Below are 20,926 nucleotides of genomic sequence, written 5' to 3'. Positions count from 1 at the left end.
CTCGTGACATCACGGCCCGCCCCCTTAATGCAAGTCTATGGCAGGGGGCGTGAAGACCGCCATGCCCCCTCCCATAGACTTGTATTGAGAGGGCTGGCCATGACATCACGAGGGGCAGAGCCATGACGTAACGGTGCTCCAACCCCTGTATCGCCCGTCATTACGCACAGAGCGAACTCGCTCTGTGCAGTAATGATAGCGCGGTGCCGCAGTGGCAATCCCAGGGGGCCCCAGGAGCGGGACCCCAGCGATCTGACATCTTATCCCCAATCCTTTGGATAGGGGATAAGATGTCTAGGTGCGGAGTACCCCTTTAAGCTAACAATCAAGTTTACAAGTTTTTATAGCTTTAGCTGAATGGCAGCAGTTTTTCCAATGGTTTACAGCTTCAGTCTTGAACTATTGACCCTCCATTCCCTTCACTTATACAAGTGTCTCTAGTCCTGCAAAAAACATATTTCCTTAACCCCTTATCAGTGAGAGGCTAGGTTACCCATGGGTTCCCTGTAACAGCAGAACACAACACTATGGAAAGTATAAGTATTGCCGCTCCTAATTGTGCGTTGTGTGCCATATAGTAAAGCACATGAAAAGCATGCTTCTTCACGGTCACTTAACGTGTTCGTTTTGCGGTTACGTGAGGCACTGCATGCATTGGTCTTTATTCTTAAAGTAGAGAAGTCATTAATTATAACTTTTTGTGAATTGGGACATTTAAACTTGCTTTTTTTTTTTTTATTCCAATCTAAATTTAGTAGGAGTCGGAGTCTGAGTCTGTGCATTGTTTGCCGACTCCGACTCCAGGTACCCAAAATTTCGTCCGACTCCTCGACTCCGACTCCACAGCCCTGGGGAGGAGTCAACTTTTTTTCCTAGTGTCAGCACCTCCTAGTGGCAAGAGCATATACCCATCAGTAATTGTGTCCCCCCACTATGAAGAGCAACCAAGAAATATATATATTCCAGTGGAGTACCCCTTTAACTCCTGGTCACAGTCATGAGCAGGAAGTGGTAAGAATTAGGCAGGCTGTGCCCTAACATTGCTTTTTCTTAAGATGCTTAACACTAAGAGGGGAAAAAAAAAAAAAAAAGCAAACCCTTTTTTTGTTCACTTTTTTATTTTTTGTCTTTAAGATTCCCGCATGTACTAAAAAAAATGTGTGTTCTTTTTCCTTAATAAACTGGCTAACAAAGGGTGTGGGGTGTATTTATTGTAGTAAAAATATTTACACCAGTAGCTAACACTACAGGATTAGTAGTGTAGCTGTCTGATAGTTGCCCGCCATTACTAATCTATGGCTTAGCGTTAGCCTGTAAAACAGCTAGCACTAACCCCAACCATTATTAGGGTATGTTCACACTGAGGAATTGGGGCGGAAATCACGCTGAAGATTTCCACCCCAAAATACAGTTTTTTTTCCGCTCAGAATTAGCAGCGATATTGTGTGGAAATCGGGCGGAAATGCAGGTTTCATGCGGAGGAGGAGAAGAGGAGGAAATACTCCTTTTTTTTTTTTTTCAATGCGGAAATTCCGCGCGAATTCCGCGTGGAAATGCTTCTGACTGAAAAAAATATATATAACATTGATCTCTATGGGAGAACGAACGCTTATTCCGCCTGAAAGAAAGAACATGTTCTTTCTTCAAGCGGAACATACTTCCTCGTCAGAATTCTGCACAGCTCTATGGGGATTTTCACTGCTGAATGAATTGGAGAGGAAAAAGCGAGCAGAATTACTCGTGGAAATTCCACTCTAATTCCTCAGTGTGAACATACCCTTACCCCAATAGTTGCTTAGAAAATGCAGCACAGGCTATTAGTAAAGAATAATGTAGAGGTTCTTGTGTATGCCTTGTGCCTACCTGATGTAGCAGGCATGGGTAAGGCTCCTTACTGGAAGCAAATCTATCACTTAAATGACTTGATCATGAGCCCTACATTTCCCACAAACCCTCTGGCTTTGCAGAGAGATTGGGTGTGGTGAAGTCTTTAGGCTGTGTTCCCACATTTAACTTTTACAATAGCATTTTTCACACTGTTTTACTGCATTTTGGCTGTTACTGTTGCAGCATTACAAAATTGCAGTAATAACACATTTTTATTGTGATTTGCACAATTATGGGAATTGTGCACCTTTATTACAACGATTTTGGGAAAATCAAGCAAAAAATGAAAAAAAATAAAAATAAATAAATCGCAGCTAGAAACACAAGGTGTGAACACAGCCTCAGGAGAGGTATATATCCTGATCACAGGAAGTCAGCTGACCAAGAACAGACTATTTCCTCTGACACATTAAAGGGGTATTCCGGGCAAAAACATGTTATCTCCTATCCAAAAGGACCTCCCGCGATCTCCCTGCAGCACCCGCATTCTATGCGGGAGCTGCGTCTCCAGTTTTGGAAACCTGCAGATTTCCGGGACTGAGGATGTAACGTCACGCCCCCTCCATTCCTGTCTATGGGAGGGGGCGTGATGACTGTCACGCCCCCTCCCATAGACATGAATGGAGGTGGCGTGACGTCACATCCTCAGTCCCGGAAATCCGGAGGTTTCCGAAACTGGAGACGCAGCTCCCGCATAGAATGCAGGTGCTGCAGGGAGATCGCGGGGGGTCCCAGCGGCGGCCCCCCCGCGATCAGACATCTTATCCCCTATCCTTTGCCCGGAATACCCCTTTAAGTCATGTAACTTTCTTTGGGTCAGGCTGGTGATCATATGGTCAAGTTAAAATAATGATGCATAGATACAGCAGGGATGAAATAAAACAAATGGCATTATATGACTAATGATGGCGAGTGTGCATGATATGGGGGGGGGGGAGCCTTGGAGTGCTTCTTTAAGCTCAATGAGAAAAATAAAATAGAGAGTGCAGTGCAAGGAGGCTCCACCTATAAAGACAGCAGCAATTATGGAAGTTGTCTCACAGTCACAGTTAGAGGACATATACTTGAGCTAATAGAATGCAAATGTCGAGAAGGTGGTAGCAAGAACAGGGGCAGACTGACAACACTCGGGGACCCCGGACCAAAAAAAGGCGAGCGCCCCTGCTAGTCTCTGCAGCTCATCAATCTTCTGCCATGCTCCTATTCCACCCAAATCCCACACACAATAAACAAGAATTTATATATGCAAGATATACTTAAACATAGGTAAATTTCCATGAACAAAAATACTGGTATATAAGGAGTAAATATATACCACCACACAATAAGTGGATAATACCGCCATACTGTACTGAATAAAACCACTATACACAGACCAGTATACTATAAAGGATCTGTGTAAGTGATTATATACAGGACCATATGGCAGTAGATATCAGCTGTACACAGGATATCTGTGATAAGTGATTACAATTACATCTAGGGACTCACAATTACATCTTTTCTGAACAGCGGCGTCCTCTTTCCTTTTCTTCTGCATCCGGATAAGACCGCCATGTGGATCTCTTAACATCTGCAGGGCAAACATGTCAGACTCTGCATTTTTCCAGTGCCCTCCCCTCCTCTACAAAATCTTTCCATCTATAGGCCCACAAACTGTAATAATGCCCTCCTTGGTGTCCTGCACAGTAAAAGGGTAGGTAGCCAGGTAAATAGGTAGGTAGATCAGGAAGCCAGATATGTAGGTAGGTGACAAGCCAGCTAGGTAGGGGGCTAGCTAGGTAGTTAGGCAGCCATGTACAAAGGCCAGGTATGTATATAGTTAGGTATCTGGGTATGTAGGTAGTTAGATAGCCTGGTATGTAGGTAAGTAGTTAGGCATCCAGGTATAAAGTTAGGGAGCCCCCCCTTCCCATAGGTATAGGCAGCAGAGTTAACCCCCCCCCCCTTCCCTTAACATATAGGCACCAGAGTTAACCCCTCCCCTTTCCTGTAGGTATAGGCAGCAGACTTAACCCCCTTCCCCATTGGTATAGGCAGCAGAGTTAACCCCCATTCCCCAAAAGTATAGGCAGCAGAGTTAACGTCCCTTCCCAATAGGTATAGGAACAGAGTTAACCCCCCCTTTCTCCTTAGGTTTAAACCAGTAGAGTCTCTCCCCCCCCCCTTTCCCCGTAGGTATAGGCAGAGTTAACCACCCCCCTCTTCTCCATAGGTATAGGCAGAGTTACCTCCTCTTATCCCCACAGGTATAGGCAGATTTACCCCCTCTCTTCTCCATAGGTATAGACAGAGTAACCCCCCCCCCCTCTTTCCCAAAGGTATAGGCAGAGTTAAAAAAAAAAAAAAAAAAATATGCTCACCTGAAGACCCACACAGCAATCTCCTCAGCAGAGGGAGCCCACGTCTTCTCTCCTCCACAGTACAGGTGCAGATAAGTGACATTATCGGCGCCTGTACTGCGTGCTTCGTGGGGGGCAGAGGTCACGTCTCCTCTGTGTAAGCTGCAGATGCGGCTCAGACAGAGGGGACACCTTCTCCTGTATGTGCGTGTATCGCACATACCAGAGAATGCAGAGCTGTCTGCTGGGGATCTGGGAAGAGTGTCCCGAATCCTCAGTAGTGGCGGCGGGCCCTTAACCCAGCTGGGCCCTCGGACCACGTCCGATAGGACCGGCCGGTCAGTCCGCCCGAGTGCGAATGAAAGGATTTGTTAGAATGGTAAATTTTAGTAGCAGAATTAGGTTATACATCTCATTTCTAAATAAACACAATTATCTAAAAATAATGCAATATATACTTATTAGCAAGAGAAGAAGGATAATACAGTTCAACACTATTCCTTTTCAGCAAGTGGAGTTGCAATAATATACAGACATGGACACAATTTTTGGTACCCTTTCGTTGTTTCCAAAATAGTTCTGTAGAACCACAATTCATAAGCAATGTCTGATTTTTATAAGGAAATTTTCAGTAATTTGTTTCATTATTACTTTTGTCAGTTTCAAGTTATTTCGGGGAGCATTGTGGGGTTTTCTGTCTTGATCTGAAGGTTACCAACAATTTTGTCCATGTCCACTGTTTCATCAGTGGCTAGTAGCTCACTTGTGGTAGTTCAAAACAATGCTATACTTTAGACAACCAGAATAAGAAAAAATAAAGATTGTAGGGAATAATATGAGCACAATCATTATTTAGACACTCATACAACATGTCATTATAACATAGAATATCACAAAGACCAAACACTGTTAAAAACATCAATATCGGGTTTGTAGCAAAAGAGCTACATACCATCCCTCCTAGAACTACCATAAACCCATAATAGGGTGTGGACAAATAGGCATATAATATAGTGGCCATATTTATCTCAAGTATACAAAAGTCAATAATTTAACTTGTGCAAAATGAGAAATATCTGGCTACTAAACTATATCCATTTATGGTAGTTCTAGAAGAGATGGTATGTGGCTTATTTTGCAACAAACCTGATATTTTGTTTTAAATGTATTTATACTGTTTTAAGTATTTGTTTTATTCTATAAACATTCTACAAATAAACATTATAACTGAAAAATATCAATATGTCTCTTACTTTGGCAGGTATCTTGTAACTGTGATTATCTTGTCTTTGAATGTCACCTTATGAAACGTCCTTCCTATACTAAGCCAGTATTGATTCTCTTCTTCTGGGCGGTTTCGGGACACCAACCCTGGCAAAGCAAAGACAGAAATTAATACTCTGCTCCTTGTAACTAATGGAGGTGCAAAAGTAACAAATATGAAATGCCTGTACCTCGCCTATAGAGGGGGCTGCTGCTGAGTGGAGGTTGAGCAGAAGAGGTAGGTTTTGGTTTCTTTGGCTGAACGATTATTTGGTAGCCCTGCATGAGTCGTTGGCATATAAATTCCTCAAATACCTGCTGGGCTGTCATCTGAGTGCCTTCTTCATCACGTCTACTGGACATGAAGTTGTATGTTACTTGATAAAGGTATGTTGTTCATACAAGTGGGAGCTCTTCCTGCACCAACACTCAACTGTACTGTTGATCTATGTATTAATACATTATTTTAGAAGGCATTGTTTCTTCTCTATATTCTTACCTGTCCAGATCAGCCTCCGGTAGCAAGTCATAGCAGCCTTCTGTATAATCATTCTGTAGGCTCTGCCTGTCCGGGAAGTAGTCAGTGGTGAGCGGTAGGCAGGCTGGGGTAGTAAGGGACTTCCAATCCACCCCAACTGTGCAGCAGAAGCCAGGCACTATGGGGGGAGCAGACAGCATCAAAACTGCCCAGAGACCGTATTGTGTGTGTGGAAAGTGAGAAAGAACCATAGCCAAGAAGAGGCATATAGGAAATAAGGTGGTCAACGAAAGAAAATGAGAAGGTGGAGGTTTGATCGATAGTGTGCAGATAACAAAAAAGAGAGACAGCATAAAGAAGTGACATAGAGGGTGGATAAAAGAAAATTAGAAAACAAAAACAACATGGAATAATGAAACAAGTAAAAAGGATAAAGTATTGTGTAATGGGGAACGGAAGAAAATACATTGGCAAATAGATTGGATAATGAATTGGTGCGAAAATGTGTGCAACAGGAGAAATATGGAGGGTGAGCCACAACCATTGGGAGAGAAAAGGAAAAGAGAAAGAAAGAGCAGGTTAACAATGCCATGCTTCAGCTACATCATTTCCCATCATGCACTGGGAATATCTGGTGCTCGATTAAAACTACCAACTGAAAATCATGTGCCACCACTAACACGACCATAACAAAAGTCATTCCTATTGTAGGTAGTCAGAACACAGCATGCAGCAGAAGGAGGCAGCGTGAGCAAGACATGTGCACAGACAGCATAGTGGAGAGAAATCACTTTAGGTCTGCTGGTTAGAACATTACAATTTGTAATACAACAATAAGTGACCAATACGTGTTTTGTGTGTACATCTGTAGTTACCATTTTAACCCCCAAGAGCAGTCATGTTCACATACAGATACTCAAAGGAAACACTGTAATCATTTATGCACAGCAATCCAAGACAATGATGACCATGTTATCTCTCAATAGCTTTGACCAAATACAATCGTTACCACATTTGTTAGAGAAAAAAAAAAAAAGTGTTTCCCAACCAGGGCGCCTCCAGCTGTTGAAAAAACTACAAGTCCCAGCATGCCCAGACAGCCAAAGGCTGTCCGGGCATACTGGGACTTGTAGTTTTAGAACCGCTGGAGGCACCCTGGTTGGGAAACACTGGAATAAACGCATGGAAAAATCAGACTAGGTGAACTGTAAAATTATTGACATTTATTAAAAATGGTTTCTTGAAGGGGATGTATGAGAATATAAGATATTAGTAGCTGCAGGAACTATTATATAATAATAAACCAAACAATACCCTGCTGCTCTAACACCTACACTCCATTGGTCCTGATGCGATGAAGTTTTGCGCATCCACGTTCCCACTGCTGGCCTTAGTGGTGATAAAGGAATATGCGTGACGCCATAGCTCCAGTATATGCAAAGATGAGGCCCACCGGAGCATCTGCACTGGTGCAGCAGCAGATATAACACGTCAGTAATGCTTGGTTTATTATTTTAGAACTATTCCGATGTCTTAATAGCTGGTTTAATTCCTTGTTCTTACATACTGGACTAATGATTTGCGCACAGCATCCAGCAGTAAAAAAAATGGGTTACAGTGAGTATAAGAGAACTGTTAATAGGCATAGTGAATAGAAACAAGGGCAATTTTGAAAAGCACTAAGTCACCCTGCCAGTCACATGTCAATTAAGATGTCGGCCCCTCCCCACTCACTAGGTTCAGGACAGCAGAGCAGGTTCTCATCAGGAGATTCCTTCTCTTTAAGGTTAGTAGCTGTAGTAAGAGAATAGGAAAGCATTAAAAGCAAACAGTTATTAACAATGGCCGTAGTCATTTTAGGTTCTGCTGTCACCTGTACTAGGGATCTTTTGCCCATTCATTGTTGTACCTCCAGAGAATTCATCAGTGCTTCCACAGGAGCTTGTGTCCAATGGAGTTCGAGGACCTCCATGTCTGCAGGCAACAATTAATAAAGGAGATATTTAAACACACACAAAAATGGGCCTGTCCCTCACCAATTAAGTGGGTGGTATGTCATATAACTATACCATAGATATTACAGATTAAATTACACAGTCCATAATTAAATGAGCACTGTCCGATACAAAAACTTTTTATATGTTGTACATCTTGACAAGACATTAAGAAAATGTTATTTCCTTTTTATAGAAATATTGGCTTATAAAATCATGGCTTTGTCTGAGCTGAAATACAGGCATGGACAAAGTCCAGTAAGTGGGGTGGGCTAGCTCTCCTCTGTTCTCTCTCCTGTCTGATAGCACTCCTCCGTGCTCTCTCCAGTCTGATAGCACTCCTCTGTGCTCTCTCCTGTCTGATAGCACTCCTCTGTGCTCACTCCTGTTTCATAGGACTCCTCTGTGCTCACTCCTGTTTGATAGCACTCCTCTGTGCTCTCTCTTGTCTGATGGTACTCCTCTGTGCTCTCTTCTGTCTGATTGGACTCCTCCGCGCTCTCTCCTGTCTGATTGGACTCCTCCGTGCTCTCTCCTGTCTAATAGGACTCCTCCGTGCTCTCTCCTGTCTGATAGCACTCCTCTGTGCTCTCTCCTGTCTGATAGCACTCCTCTGTGCTCTCTCCTGTCTGATAGCCCTCCTCTGTGCTCTCTTCTGTCTGATAGGACTCCTCTGTGCTCTCTTCTGTCTGATAGGACTCCTCTGTTCTCTCTCCTGCCTGATAGGACTCCTCTGTGCTCTCTCCTGTCTGATAGCATTTTTGCTAATTTTGGAAGGTTTTGTTTTCACAGCATAATATTTTCTATTGCGCTTAAAAAAATAATTGCAAACTTTTTAACCAAATTCGTTTAAAATCCCTCTATTTTGAAGACCTATAACTTTCATTCTTCCGTATAAGCAGCGGTATGAGGACTAATTTTTTTTGCACCGTGATCTGTACTTTTTTTTATACCGTATTTGCATATATAAAACTTTTAATAAATTTTTTATCATTTTTTTGGGAATAAAATGTTCAAAAAAAGCAGCAATTTCGGAGTTGTTTTTTTTAATGTTCATGCCGTTCACCGTACGGTATCAAACATTATACTTTAAAAGCTCGGATATTTATTTACGCATGCGGCAATACCAAATATGTTTATAAATTTATTTATTTAATTATTTTTTTACACTTTTTGTGGGTGAAATGGGGAAAATGGGCCAATTTACATTTGTATTGGGGGAGGGGATTTTTCTATTTTTTTTTTCACTTTTATATTTACACTTTAAGGCTAGGTTCACACTGCAGAATCTCCAGGCAGAGATTTCCTCCCGGAGATTTTGAGTGTGGCCAGCGCTAGCACAGCGCGGACACTGTAGTTTCCAATAGACTGCAATGTGTTCCACGAGTATTTCCGCCTGAAGAATGAGCAACGCCATTCTTCAGGCGGAAATTGTCAAGCGGATTTTCCATTCACAAATTCTGAAGTGTGAATTTGTGAACGGAAACCCATTCACTATACAGTACATTTTAGTAAGCTGAATTTCTGCCTGCAATTTCAAAGCGGAATTGCAGGCAGAAATTCCATAGTGTGAACCTAGCCTAATAGTACCCATAGGGGACTATTTATAGCAATCAGTTGATTGCTAATACTGTTCAGTGCTATGCATAGGACATAGCACGGATCAGTGTTATCGGTCATCTTCTGTTCTGGTCTGCTCGATCTCAGACCAGAGCAGAAGACACGTGGAAGGCAGCGGAGCCAGGTGAGGGGACCTCTGTCTGCCGTTCTGGATGATGAAATCTCTGCGATTGATCACGGAATCTGAGGGGTTTGTTACGCCGAGCGCTCCGGGTCCCTGCTCCTCCCCGGAGCGCTCACGGCGTCTCTCTCCCTGCAGCGCCCCGGTCGGTCCCGCTGACCGGGAGCGCTGCACTGATATGGCCGTCGGGGATGCGATTCGCACAGCGGGACGCGCCCGCTCGCAAATCGCATCCCAAGTCACTTACCCGTCCCGGTCCCCTGCTGTCATGTGCTGGCGCGCGCGGCTCCGCTCTCTAGGGCGCGCGCGCGGCTCCGCTCTCTAGGGCGCGCGCACGCCAGCTCTCTGAGACTTAAAGACTTAAAGACTTAATTGCCTGGCCCAATTAGCTTAATTGGCTTCCACCTGCTCCCTGGCTATATCACATCACTTCCCCTGCACTCCCTTGCCGGATCTTGTTGCCTTGTGCCAGTGAAAGCGTTTAGTGTTGTCCAAAGCCTGTGTTACCTGAACTCCTGCTATCCATCTTGACTACGAACCTAGACTCTGCCGTGGATTTCTGTCTCAATGTTCCCTGCATATGGAGATGTTGTCGGTTTTCCTACAGAACGGTCTAAGGTGGCGTTCGTAGTGAGCCTTCTTTCAGGAAAGGCCTTGTCTTGGGCCACACCGCTCTGGGACCGCAATGATCCTGCCACAGCCACAGTCCAGTCCTTCTTCGCTGAAGTCCGTAGTGTCTTCGAGGAACCAGCCCGAGCTTCTTCTGCCGAGACTGCCCTGCTGAACCTGGTCCAGGGTAATTCTTCAGTGGGCGAGTACGCCATCCAATTTCGTACTCTTGCTTCCGAATTATCATGGAATAACGAGGCTCTCTGCGCGACCTTTAAAAAAGGCCTATCCAGTAGCATCAAGGATGTGCTGGCCGCACGAGAGATTCCTGCCAACCTGCAAGAACTTATCCATTTGGCCACCCGCATTGACATGCGTTTTTCTGAGAGACATCAGGAGCTCCGCCAGGAAAAAGACTTAGATCTCTGGGCACCTCTCCCACAGCATCCTTTGCAATCTACGCCTGGGCCTCCCACCGAGGAGGCCATGCAAGCGGATCGGTCTCGCCTGACCCAGGAAGAGAGGAATCGCCGTAGGGAAGAAAATCTTTGTCTGTACTGTGCCAGTACCGAGCATTTCTTGGTGGATTGCCCTATTCGTCCTCCACGTCTGGGAAACGCACGCACGCACCCAGCTCACGTGGGTGTGGCGTCTCTTGGTTCAAAGTCTGCTTCTCCACGTCTCACGGTGCCCGTGCGGATTTCTCCTTCAGCCAATTCCTCCCTCTCAGCCGTGGCCTGCTTGGACTCTGGTGCCTCTGGGAATTTCATTTTGGAGTCTTTGGTGAATAAGTTCTGCATCCCGGTGACTCGTCTCGTCAAGCCGCTCTACATTTCCGCGGTCAACGGAGTTAGATTGGATTGCACCGTGCGTTACCGCACAAAACCCCTCTTAATGTGCATTGGACCCCACCACGAAAGGATTGAATTTTTCGTCCTCCCCAACTGTACCTCTGAGGTCCTCCTCGGTCTGCCATGGCTCCAGCTTCATTCTCCCACCCTTGACTGGACCACCGGGGAGATCAAGAACTGGGACTCTGCTTGCCACAAGAAATGCCTCTCCCCCCCTCCCAGTCCCGTCAGGCAAGCCTCAGTGCCTCCCCATGGCCCCCGTCCTGGTGTCACCCTGCCCCGTGCCAAGCTTCACCCTCTGCCCTCCCTCCCCATTCCCACTCCTGCTGTACTGCCTGCCGTTGAGGAAACCCTCCATTCTTTCCCGTGTCCTCGTCCCAGGTAAAGCAGTTGTCGGACAAAAAAAGGGGGAGACCTAAGGGGGGGGGGGTACTGTTACGCCGAGCGCTCCGGGTCCCTGCTCCTCCCCGGAGCGCTCACGGCGTCTCTCTCCCTGCAGCGCCCCGGTCGGTCCCGCTGACCGGGAGCGCTGCACTGATATGGCCGTCGGGGATGCGATTCGCACAGCGGGACGCGCCCGCTCGCGAATCGCATCCCAAGTCACTTACCCGTCCCGGTCCCCTGCTGTCATGTGCTGGCGCGCGCGGCTCCGCTCTCTAGGGCGCGCGCGCGCCAGCTCTCTGAGACTTAAAGGGCCAGTGCACCAATGATTGGTGCCTGGCCCAATTAGCTTAATTGGCTTCCACCTGCTCCCTGGCTATATCACTTCCCCTGCACTCCCTTGCCGGATCTTGTTGCCTTGTGCCAGTGAAAGCGTTTAGTGTTGTCCAAAGCCTGTGTTACCTGAACTCCTGCTATCCATCTTGACTACGAACCTTGCCGCCTGCCCCGACCTTCTGCTACGTCTGACCTTGCCTCTGCCTAGTCCTTCTGTCCCACGCCTTCTCAGCAGTCAGCGAGGTTGAGCAGTTGCTAGTGGATACGACCTGGTTGCTACTGCCGCAGCAAGACCATCCCGCTTTGCGGCGGGCTCTGGTGAACACCAGTAGCCTCTTAGAACCGGTCCACCAGCACGGTCCACGCCAATCCCTCGCTGACACAGAGGATCCACTACCTGTAAGCCGAATCGTGACAGGGTTAATGGCAAACATCCGCGGGATCGCAGATGTCGGTCTTTACCGGCGTGTCCCTGGCTGCTATCAGCAGCTGGGCCCTGCTGCGCATGACCCGAGCATCGCTCCAATGCTCGTGGTAATGTATAGGATGTAAATGTACATCCTGGTGCATTAAGTACCACCGCACCAGGACATACATTTACGTCCTGAGTCATTAAGGGGTTAAGAATGTAAAATAAGGGAGTCAAAGGCTGGAGGTGGAAAAACTTACATGAGTAATGGAATAAGTTATAGAGCATTGGCAAGTACTGAATTCCCGGTTTATTACAGAATTGTTCTGGCTCATCCCAGGGTGTATTGGGGGAGTTGTTACTATAGAGAAGCTGTAAATGCTTCTTTTTAGTGCGGTATTCTTTTATAGACCCTGCAGGAGTGATATTACTCTTCTGGTTGCTTCTGCAAGCCAGACAGCTAATCACTATAGGGGGGGGATTTATCATTGAGTACTCCGAGCGCACAAATGCACATGCGCCTAAGCACTTTTTTTGTGTATGATTTTTGATGGTGCGCATAAAGAAGCAAACAGCCTTACCTAAACAACTTTCAGTTTTCACTTTATAGCGGTTGCAAATTTATGAAGTGCGAATGTTGCACGTAGGCATTAAAAAAAAAGTTACAAACCCCTTCAAAAAATTGCAAACCTAAGCCCCAAATTGATGATTTTAATGCTCCATTAAACTCTGGCAAAAGCATAGTGTACTGAGGGGCTGATGGCATTTTTAAATCGAAAGGGGCCTACCACAACTAGAATTCCTCCTTCTTGTCAAAAGTGGATTAGATCTTTATAAGTGAATATTTTTCTCAGATTGATTTTACAGATGCAACGAAAAAGATCTGTTAAAAAGCCAACTTCTCAGCTATGCAAAAGTTGAGCCCTCTAGATAGGGCTGATGGATCCAAAGTCATATCCGTAAGTTTAATAACAGTAAGGTATTTTACAGAAGAGGCATCATTTATGTATGTTTACATTCTGAAATTGAGTAAAGGAGCACCCAGACTAATCATTCACATGCGAGAAGTACATGGATGTCTAAAATCTTTTGCCATCAAAAGGGTACTCCCAAAAGAAGGCATAGAGAGATGCAAGTTATTGCTTCAACATGAAGCCAAAAGGATTCTTGAGACACACGCATTAGGGAATGCAAGCTTAAATGACAGATGATTAGCAGGGCTGGTGCAAGGATTTTTGCCACCCTAGGCAATGCCTTATTTTGCTCCCCCTGTAGTGTACCCTGAGCCGTACATGTATGTCAGTTATACATCTGTATCAGTAAAATAGTTCAAGAAAAACTGTAGAAATATGCTAGGCACAGCTAGACAACTAAATAGACTTGTACTCACAGTACTGCAACATGGCCATTAGAGGAGACAGATGCTGGTCGAAGACTGTAGGAAGAACAGGGCCGATGCTCACACATCCAGGTTAGGAAACTCGTCATAGAGGATGCAACAATATGTAGAGACTGGGCGACCCGGACTTGTAAATCTTTCTAAGAAGAGCTTAATTTCATAAGGTATAAAAACTCACACAAGTAGGGGAGACAAAACAGAGAAACAGACACGTGGATGGGGATGACAGGCGTTTCGTATCAAGACGATACTTCCTCTGATCACCTATGGAAGAAGTATAGTCTTGATACGAAACGGCTGTAATCCCCATCAGCTTCCCTGCTTCGGTTTCGTTTTCCCCGTTTGGCTAAATGTGAGTTTTTATACCTCATGAAATTAAGCTCTTCTTGGAAAGATTTACAAGTCCAGTCTCTCACCTATTGCTACATCTGTATGAGTGATATACACTAAATGTATGTATGACTAATGTATTGTATGTATCATGGATGTATAACTAATGTACAGTATATGTATGTAGGTATTATGGATGTATGACTAATGTACATTAGTCATACATTCATCATACATAAACTGTACGGCAGTCATACATCTGTCTCCTAGACACATATGCACTGTACCTTATTTATACATTCATAACGCATACATCACTCATACAGATTTATGACTGATGTACATATAAGGCCCTGGGTACACTATAGCAGTGGGGATGGCAGCAGTAACAATGAGGAGCCAGGCTCTGGCAACCATATACACAGCCCCTCATAAGATAGCAGCGCTACCCCCCAACATGTCCACACAGATGCCTCACTTGCTGCCTCCTCACCCTTACTTGGTACTCTCACCTGCTGCCCTGGGCCGTGCCCCCTCACCTGCTGGTAGTTGTGTCCACGCTGGTTAGCTCCAAGATGAGGCTAAGGTAAGGTGAGGTAGGTGGTGCACCAGGGTCACCAAGCAGGGTGGGCTGTAGCTGAGCGCTGTGGCCTATTCACTCAACGCATGCAGGGAATGTAACAGGGTCAGTACTCACTGCTTAGGATGGTCTCTCGTCCATCCTCCGATATCATAATCATTTCCCCCATGCGGTACCCCCTTTTCCCTGGCAAGGCCCTCTTGGTCCCTCTACTCCTCTCCAAACACTAGGGGTGCTGCTGGACCTTAAATGCAACAGCTCTTTATCCATCCCAGAGCTATTGACGCAGCAGGTGAGAGTGCGTGCCCGTGTGGAACATGCAGAACTTATTTCTGCACCATATGGGTCTGGCTGCCGGCTCCAGCCTTCAAAATACCCCGCCGTTGACTGGGTGGCGCCCTCTAGGCCCTCGCCTACATGGCGCCAGTCTTTACGATTACATCTTAGCATGCTTAATTAAACACTGAACTTAGTAGCAAGTTTTGCTTTTTGAGTACTTTGGATGAGTTTCTCTTTTTATCTGTGTACATGCTCTTTCCCTTGTTTCACATGAGTTTGCATTGTTTTCCACCCATGCACAGGTGAAAAGCCGTTGTCTGATGAAACACCAGGACGATGTACAACGGCTTTCACTATAACTTTGCTAGATTGGTGTCTGTGGCAGACTCCCTTCATTAGTATTTTATACGTCCCGAAGAATAAAGCACACTATCAGCACATCGGATGGTGAAGTCCTCTTATTTAACTTTTCATACACTACTTTCACAGCAACAGAGTGTCCTTGACTGAAAAAGTGAGGGTACACCTGTTCCTGAGCTTGTGATCTGAGTTGTTTCTATGTACCATTTTTATTTCCCTCCTTGTATTTATGGTGAGGTTTAAATACAGTACAATACAGCTTTGTTAAACCTAAACATTATGAAGTGATAGCTTTATGAGGTCTAATCATTATGAGCATCTTGGTTATTAAGAAATGTAGCAATCCTATTGTGTGCATGTAAGTTGTGTTTCATGTTGCAGACATACAGACAGATCTCTTTGATAAAACATTAACATGCATATTATTTTATCTCGGTTAACAAGTTCTCTCACCAATTTATGCCACCTTCTGATCACTCACCTCCCTGTAGCTTCATGGTATGCCAGCTCAAGAAGCTCTGCTGAGGAGTGAACAAATTCTCTCTGTCCACTCCCTTGTAGGTCTGCCATGTTCTGGCGTGTTTGATGATGTATTTGTATTGCTTCTCCAGAAGGTCCTAAGGAGAATTATCTAAAAGTTACGTAACTGATAAACCTGTTTTAGGTAGAAATTATCAAAAACAACAAAAGGAAGACAAATCAAAACCATTAGAGAGTAAGAGGTTTACCCACCCACAGGGAATGTATGCATCCATCTCCGTCTATTAGATGTTAGCTTCATCGGCATTCGTGATGGAGCAAAAGGGTTGATAAGCGCTCTCTGTGGATGGTATCCTCCAGGGCGGATGTGCAGCATTGATTCTGCACTTCCCACATGGAATCTGCCAGGTGCACTTGAGTCTCGCTGTTGAGATTCCATCATCCTTTCTAAAAAATCTGGAAAATAAAAACAAAAATGAAGTATTGGCAATATAAGCACATTTTATGTGCAAGTGGGCATGCATGCTCTGTCGCTCTCCCACAGCCTTGTCTCTGTAGTGATACTTTGTTCACGGCAAAAGCAGCAAATAGAAATGCCTTTTTATCCACCATGTCAGTGAAGTCACTTCAGTATCATGACAGTAAAGCTGAGAAGACTCTTTCATCTGAGCTTGTTAGGACTGTAAAGTTGGATTGACAATTAACGTGCATCTGTCACCTTGGTACGAGGTATAGAGCTGAAGACATCAGCAGTTAGGGCATTAGGACAGGGTACCTTTGTTTAGTGTGGTCGCAGTTTGTAAAGTTACATCAGTATTGTTTTTTATCCAGTCGAACAGTCGAAGAGGCTGGCAGAGACGCAGCAGCACGACTCCTTCCTGCCATGAACTGCTGTCCAGGGTTCCATACTGGGAGCAGGTCGGGGGGGGGGGGGGAAGAGGTGTGCCACTGCGACTGGGCCGGCCTCTCTGACAGCTGGATTAAAAAACAACACCGATATAACTTTACAAATTGCGGTCACACTAAACATAGGTACAGTATTCCCCATCTCCTAATGCCTTAGGATATGCATCGCTTGTATGATCAGTGGAGGAGCAAACGCTTCTCACCGATCCTCATGAAGGGGACGCAGTGTTAGTGTGTTGCTGTTCCTTGCACAGCAGGTGGCTGGGAGTGCTGTCCTGCAGAAGAAATGTAAAGGCACCAGAGTCCAAAAGGGGTCTCAAAGGTCACATTAAGATTAGAAGGCTTATATACTTCTTTAAAAGGCACATTGTATAAAATAAAGAATGAGTTAATAATAATAATCTTATTACCAAGGTATTATGCTAGTACAGATTTGCTAAGTCTATTAGAAGCCCCCATGCACATTAGAAAAAATGTTGTCTGAACCTGCTTATTTCAGTAGGGGTACTCCTCCCCTAGACATCTTATACCCTGTAAACATGAATGGAGGGGGAGTAACAGCAATTTTCAAAATGCCGGGGTGCTGGGCCAGAGATCGTGGGGGAACCCAGTGGTGGATCCCCCACGATCAGACATCTTATCCCCTATCCCTATCCTCTAGGATAGGGGATAAGATGTCTGATTGTTAAAAATAAGATGTCTAGGGGATGAGTACCCCTTTAAATGTGTACGAGGACTGCCCAACAGATGATGTTGATAGAGAAAAGGAATGAGAATCTTTGATTTCAGCTGCCCGATCCTATTGTTCTTGGAGTGATAAGCCTCTGCAGAGGAGTCTGCAGCTTACACTACTGAGAACAGATTAACCTTCAACCAAGCTCACAGTCATGTGTATGGAAACAGTTATTGGCCTACAGCTACTGCATGTGTATAGGTACCTTATGACCCAGGTCAGCAGTGTTTGTGACAAATTATTCCAGTTCAGCAGTGTATGTGACAAATGATTGTGTCTATAAACTAACAATGAATGCTCTACTGCACCCAGATACTAGACTGTAGAGACCAACTGTATCATTTAGTGCCGTTTAGTGCTCAGAGAGTACCATAAAGTTCTACAAAGACAACAGTGCTGAGAGAGTTATATTTTGACTAAACATTAGCAATAATGCGCCATACTTGATGTCATAACATGTAATGCTATGCAGTAGTGTCAGACACCTATTTAAGGTCCACTTTACAATATTACAAACACATGGAAAGTATGATTTGTGTAGACAATCTGTGTATGAACCTATCTTTAGCACTCAGTTTATTCTACATACAGTCATGGCCGTAAACGTTGGCACCCCTGAAATTTTTCTAGAAAATGTATTATTTCTCGCAGAAAAGGATTGCAGTAACACATGTTTTGATATACACATGTTTATTCCCTTTGTGTGTATTGGAGCTAAAGCAAAAAAGGTAGGAAAAAAAGCTAATTGGACATAATGTCACATCAAACTCCAACAATGGTCTGGACAAAATTATTGGCACCCTTAACTTAATATTTGGTTGCACTCCCTTTGGAAAAAATTACTGAAATCAGTCGCCTCCTATAACCATCAATAAGCTTCTTACACCTCTCAGCCGGAATGTTGGATCACTCTTCCTTTGCAAACTGCTCCAGGTCTCTCTTATTGGAAGGGCGCCTTTTCCCAACACCAATTTTAAGATCTCTCCACAGGTGTTCAATGGGATTTAGAGCTGAACACCTGGCCATTTAAGAACTTTCCAGTGCTTTGTTGTCATCCATTTCTGGGGGCTTTTTGACATATGTTTGGGGTCATTGTCCTGCTGGAAGACCCAAGATCTCTGACACAAACCCAGCTTTCTGACACTGGGCTGTACAGTGCGACTCAAAATCCGTTTGTTATCCTCAGATTTCATGATGCCTTGCACACATTCAAGGCACCAAGTGCCAGAAGCAGCAAAACTACCCCAAAACATCATTGAACCTCCACCATATTTCACTGTAAGTACGGGGTTCTTTTCTTTGTAGGCCTCATTCCGATTTCAGTAAACAGTAGAATCATGTGCTTTACCAAAAAGCTCTATCTTGATCTTATCTGTCCACAAGACATTTTCCCCAGAAGGATTTTAGCTTACTCAAGTTCATTTTGGCAAAACGTAGTCTAGCTTTTTTTATTTCTCTGTGTAAGCAGTGGGGTCCTCCTGGGTCTCCTGCCATAGCGTTTCATTTCATTTAATTAAATGTCAACGGATAGTTTGCACTGACACTGATGCTCCCTGATCCTGAAGGACAACTTGAATATCTTTGGAACTTGTTTGGGGCTGCTTATCCACCATCCGGACTATCCTGAATTGACACCTTTCATCAATTTCTCTCTTCCGTCCACTCCCAGGGAGATTAGCTACATACACTGCCATGGGTTGCAAACTTCTTGATAATGTTGCGCACTGTGGACAAAAGCAAATCTAGATCTCTGGAGATGGACTTGTAACCTTGAGATTGTTGATATTTTTCCACAATTTTGGTTCTTAAGTCCTCAGACAGTTCTCTTCTCCTCCTTCTGTTGTCCATGCTTAGTGTGGCACACACAGACACACAATGCAAAGACTAAGTGAACTTCTCTCCTTTTATCTGCTTTCAGGTGTGATTTTTATATTTCCCACACCTGTTACTTGCCCCAGGTGAGTTTAAAGGAGCATCACATGCTTGAAACATCTTAATTTTCCACTATTTTGAAAGGGTGCAAATAATTTTGTCCAGACCATTGTTGGAGTTTGGTGTGACATTATGTCCAATTAGCTTTTTTCCCTCCCTTATTTTGGTTTAGTTCCAATACTCACAAAGGGAATAAACATGTGTTACTGCAATCCTTTTCTGTGAGAAATACTTTATTTTCTAGAAACATTTTAGGGGTGCCAACATTTACGGCCATGACTGTATGTTGTTACATGCTTGGCCTTTAAACAAGATTATATCACATGTAACATAGATATAATATAAAAAATGATGAAAGGCTGTACCACGCTCTTCTTTGGTTAGTTAAGTCCAGAATGCTTGAATCATATGCAAGGAGTGAGTCACAATGAGTGGGATGAAGGGGGTGTAGGTGACAATGTAACTATGGCAATGTTTCACAAGCTCATATGACAGAAGAGTAAACAAGGTCAAAACACACCTGCCGCTAGTATTACATGTGAACAATAATCACTATTAGAACCACATAGACATTTTTTCGACAGGTGCTGTGATGTAAAGGGACACTAAAATGATTTTCTCAGGTGAGGCTAAAGTGATTTTAAAGTAGATTTTTTTTTTTAAGTTAACCAGCCTGTAAAAAAATGATGGCCTATTAGATTGGCTGGGGTCTAACTCCCAGCTACCCCCCATCAATCAGCTATCATGAGTGTCACAACCTCTTCAGTCTTGCATTAAAGGGGTACTCTGCCCCTAGACATCTTATCCCCTATCCAAAAGGATTGGGGATAAGATGTCTGATCGCGGGGGTCCCGCTGCTGGGGACCCCAGCGATCTCTCCTGCAGCCCCCCTGTTCTTCAGCTGCACGGAGTGAAGATTGCTCCGTGGCTGATGACGGGCGATACAGGGGCCAGAGCATCGTGACGTCACGGCACGCCCCCTCGTGACGTCATGCCCTGCCCCCTCAATGCAAGCCTATGGGAGGAGGTCATGACTGCCGCCACGCCCCCTCCCATTTAGGGGGCGTGACATCACAATACTCCGGACCCTGTATCGCCCGTCATAAGCCATGGATCGATCTTTGCTACGTGCAGCTGAAGAACGGGGGTGCTGCAGGAGAGATTGCGGGGGTCCCCAGCAGCGGGACCCCCACGATCAGACATCTTATCCCCTATCCTTTGGATAGGGGATAAGATGTCTAGGGGCGGAGTACCCCTTTAAAAAGAACTGCTATAAATAGTACAGCAATGCAAAGATCAGTACAAGTAAGCACTGAAGAAGTTTTAAACAGCTGATCAATAGGGGTGCTGGGGAGTTGGACCCTCATCAATCTAATATTGATGGTCTATCACTAGGATGTTGAAATTCTACATGTTCTAATCACTTTAACATATGCCCTTTAGAGGTTGCATATGCACAAGAAATCTGTCTATCTATGTGTATGTCCAGTTAAACGTACGGTGACCAAGGGTGGATTTTTGACTCCGAGTCACTAAAACTGTCTAACGATTAAGCAGGGCTAACCTGCCAATTTTGGCTGAACAGTCAGAGAAGCTAATGTGTAGGGCAGCCTTCCAACTCTCTCGAATGTTGGAT

General features: G+C 44.7%; 1 protein-coding gene across 12 annotated transcripts in view; it reads right to left on the bottom strand.

The window, feature by feature from the left end:
- DEPDC5 (DEP domain containing 5, GATOR1 subcomplex subunit) overlaps positions 1 to 20,926 on the bottom strand; it is a 94,868-nt gene that overhangs the window by 46,673 nt on the left and 27,269 nt on the right. For 5 of the 12 annotated variants that reach the window (XM_056530706.1, XM_056530703.1, XM_056530730.1 and 2 more), the window contains 7 exons: positions 15,972 to 16,175; positions 15,721 to 15,856; positions 7,844 to 7,944; positions 7,705 to 7,764; positions 5,992 to 6,175; positions 5,684 to 5,847; positions 5,483 to 5,600 (listed from right to left, as the gene is read on the bottom strand). In XM_056530706.1, coding sequence (XP_056386681.1) covers positions 5,483 to 5,600; positions 5,684 to 5,847; positions 5,992 to 6,175; positions 7,705 to 7,764; positions 7,844 to 7,944; positions 15,721 to 15,856; positions 15,972 to 16,175 — 967 coding nt within the window. The remainder of the gene's footprint in view (positions 1 to 5,482; positions 5,601 to 5,683; positions 5,848 to 5,991; positions 6,176 to 7,704; positions 7,765 to 7,843; positions 7,945 to 15,720; positions 15,857 to 15,971; positions 16,176 to 20,926) is intronic. The other 7 variants (XM_056530707.1, XM_056530712.1, XM_056530720.1 and 4 more) reach the window with 7 other exon arrangements.

Source organism: Hyla sarda, chromosome 1 (genome assembly GCF_029499605.1).
Source record: "Hyla sarda isolate aHylSar1 chromosome 1, aHylSar1.hap1, whole genome shotgun sequence".
Lineage (NCBI taxonomy): Eukaryota > Metazoa > Chordata > Amphibia > Anura > Hylidae > Hyla > Hyla sarda.
Note: the sequence above shows the minus strand (reverse complement) of the source record. Positions and strands in the feature narration are given on the sequence as shown.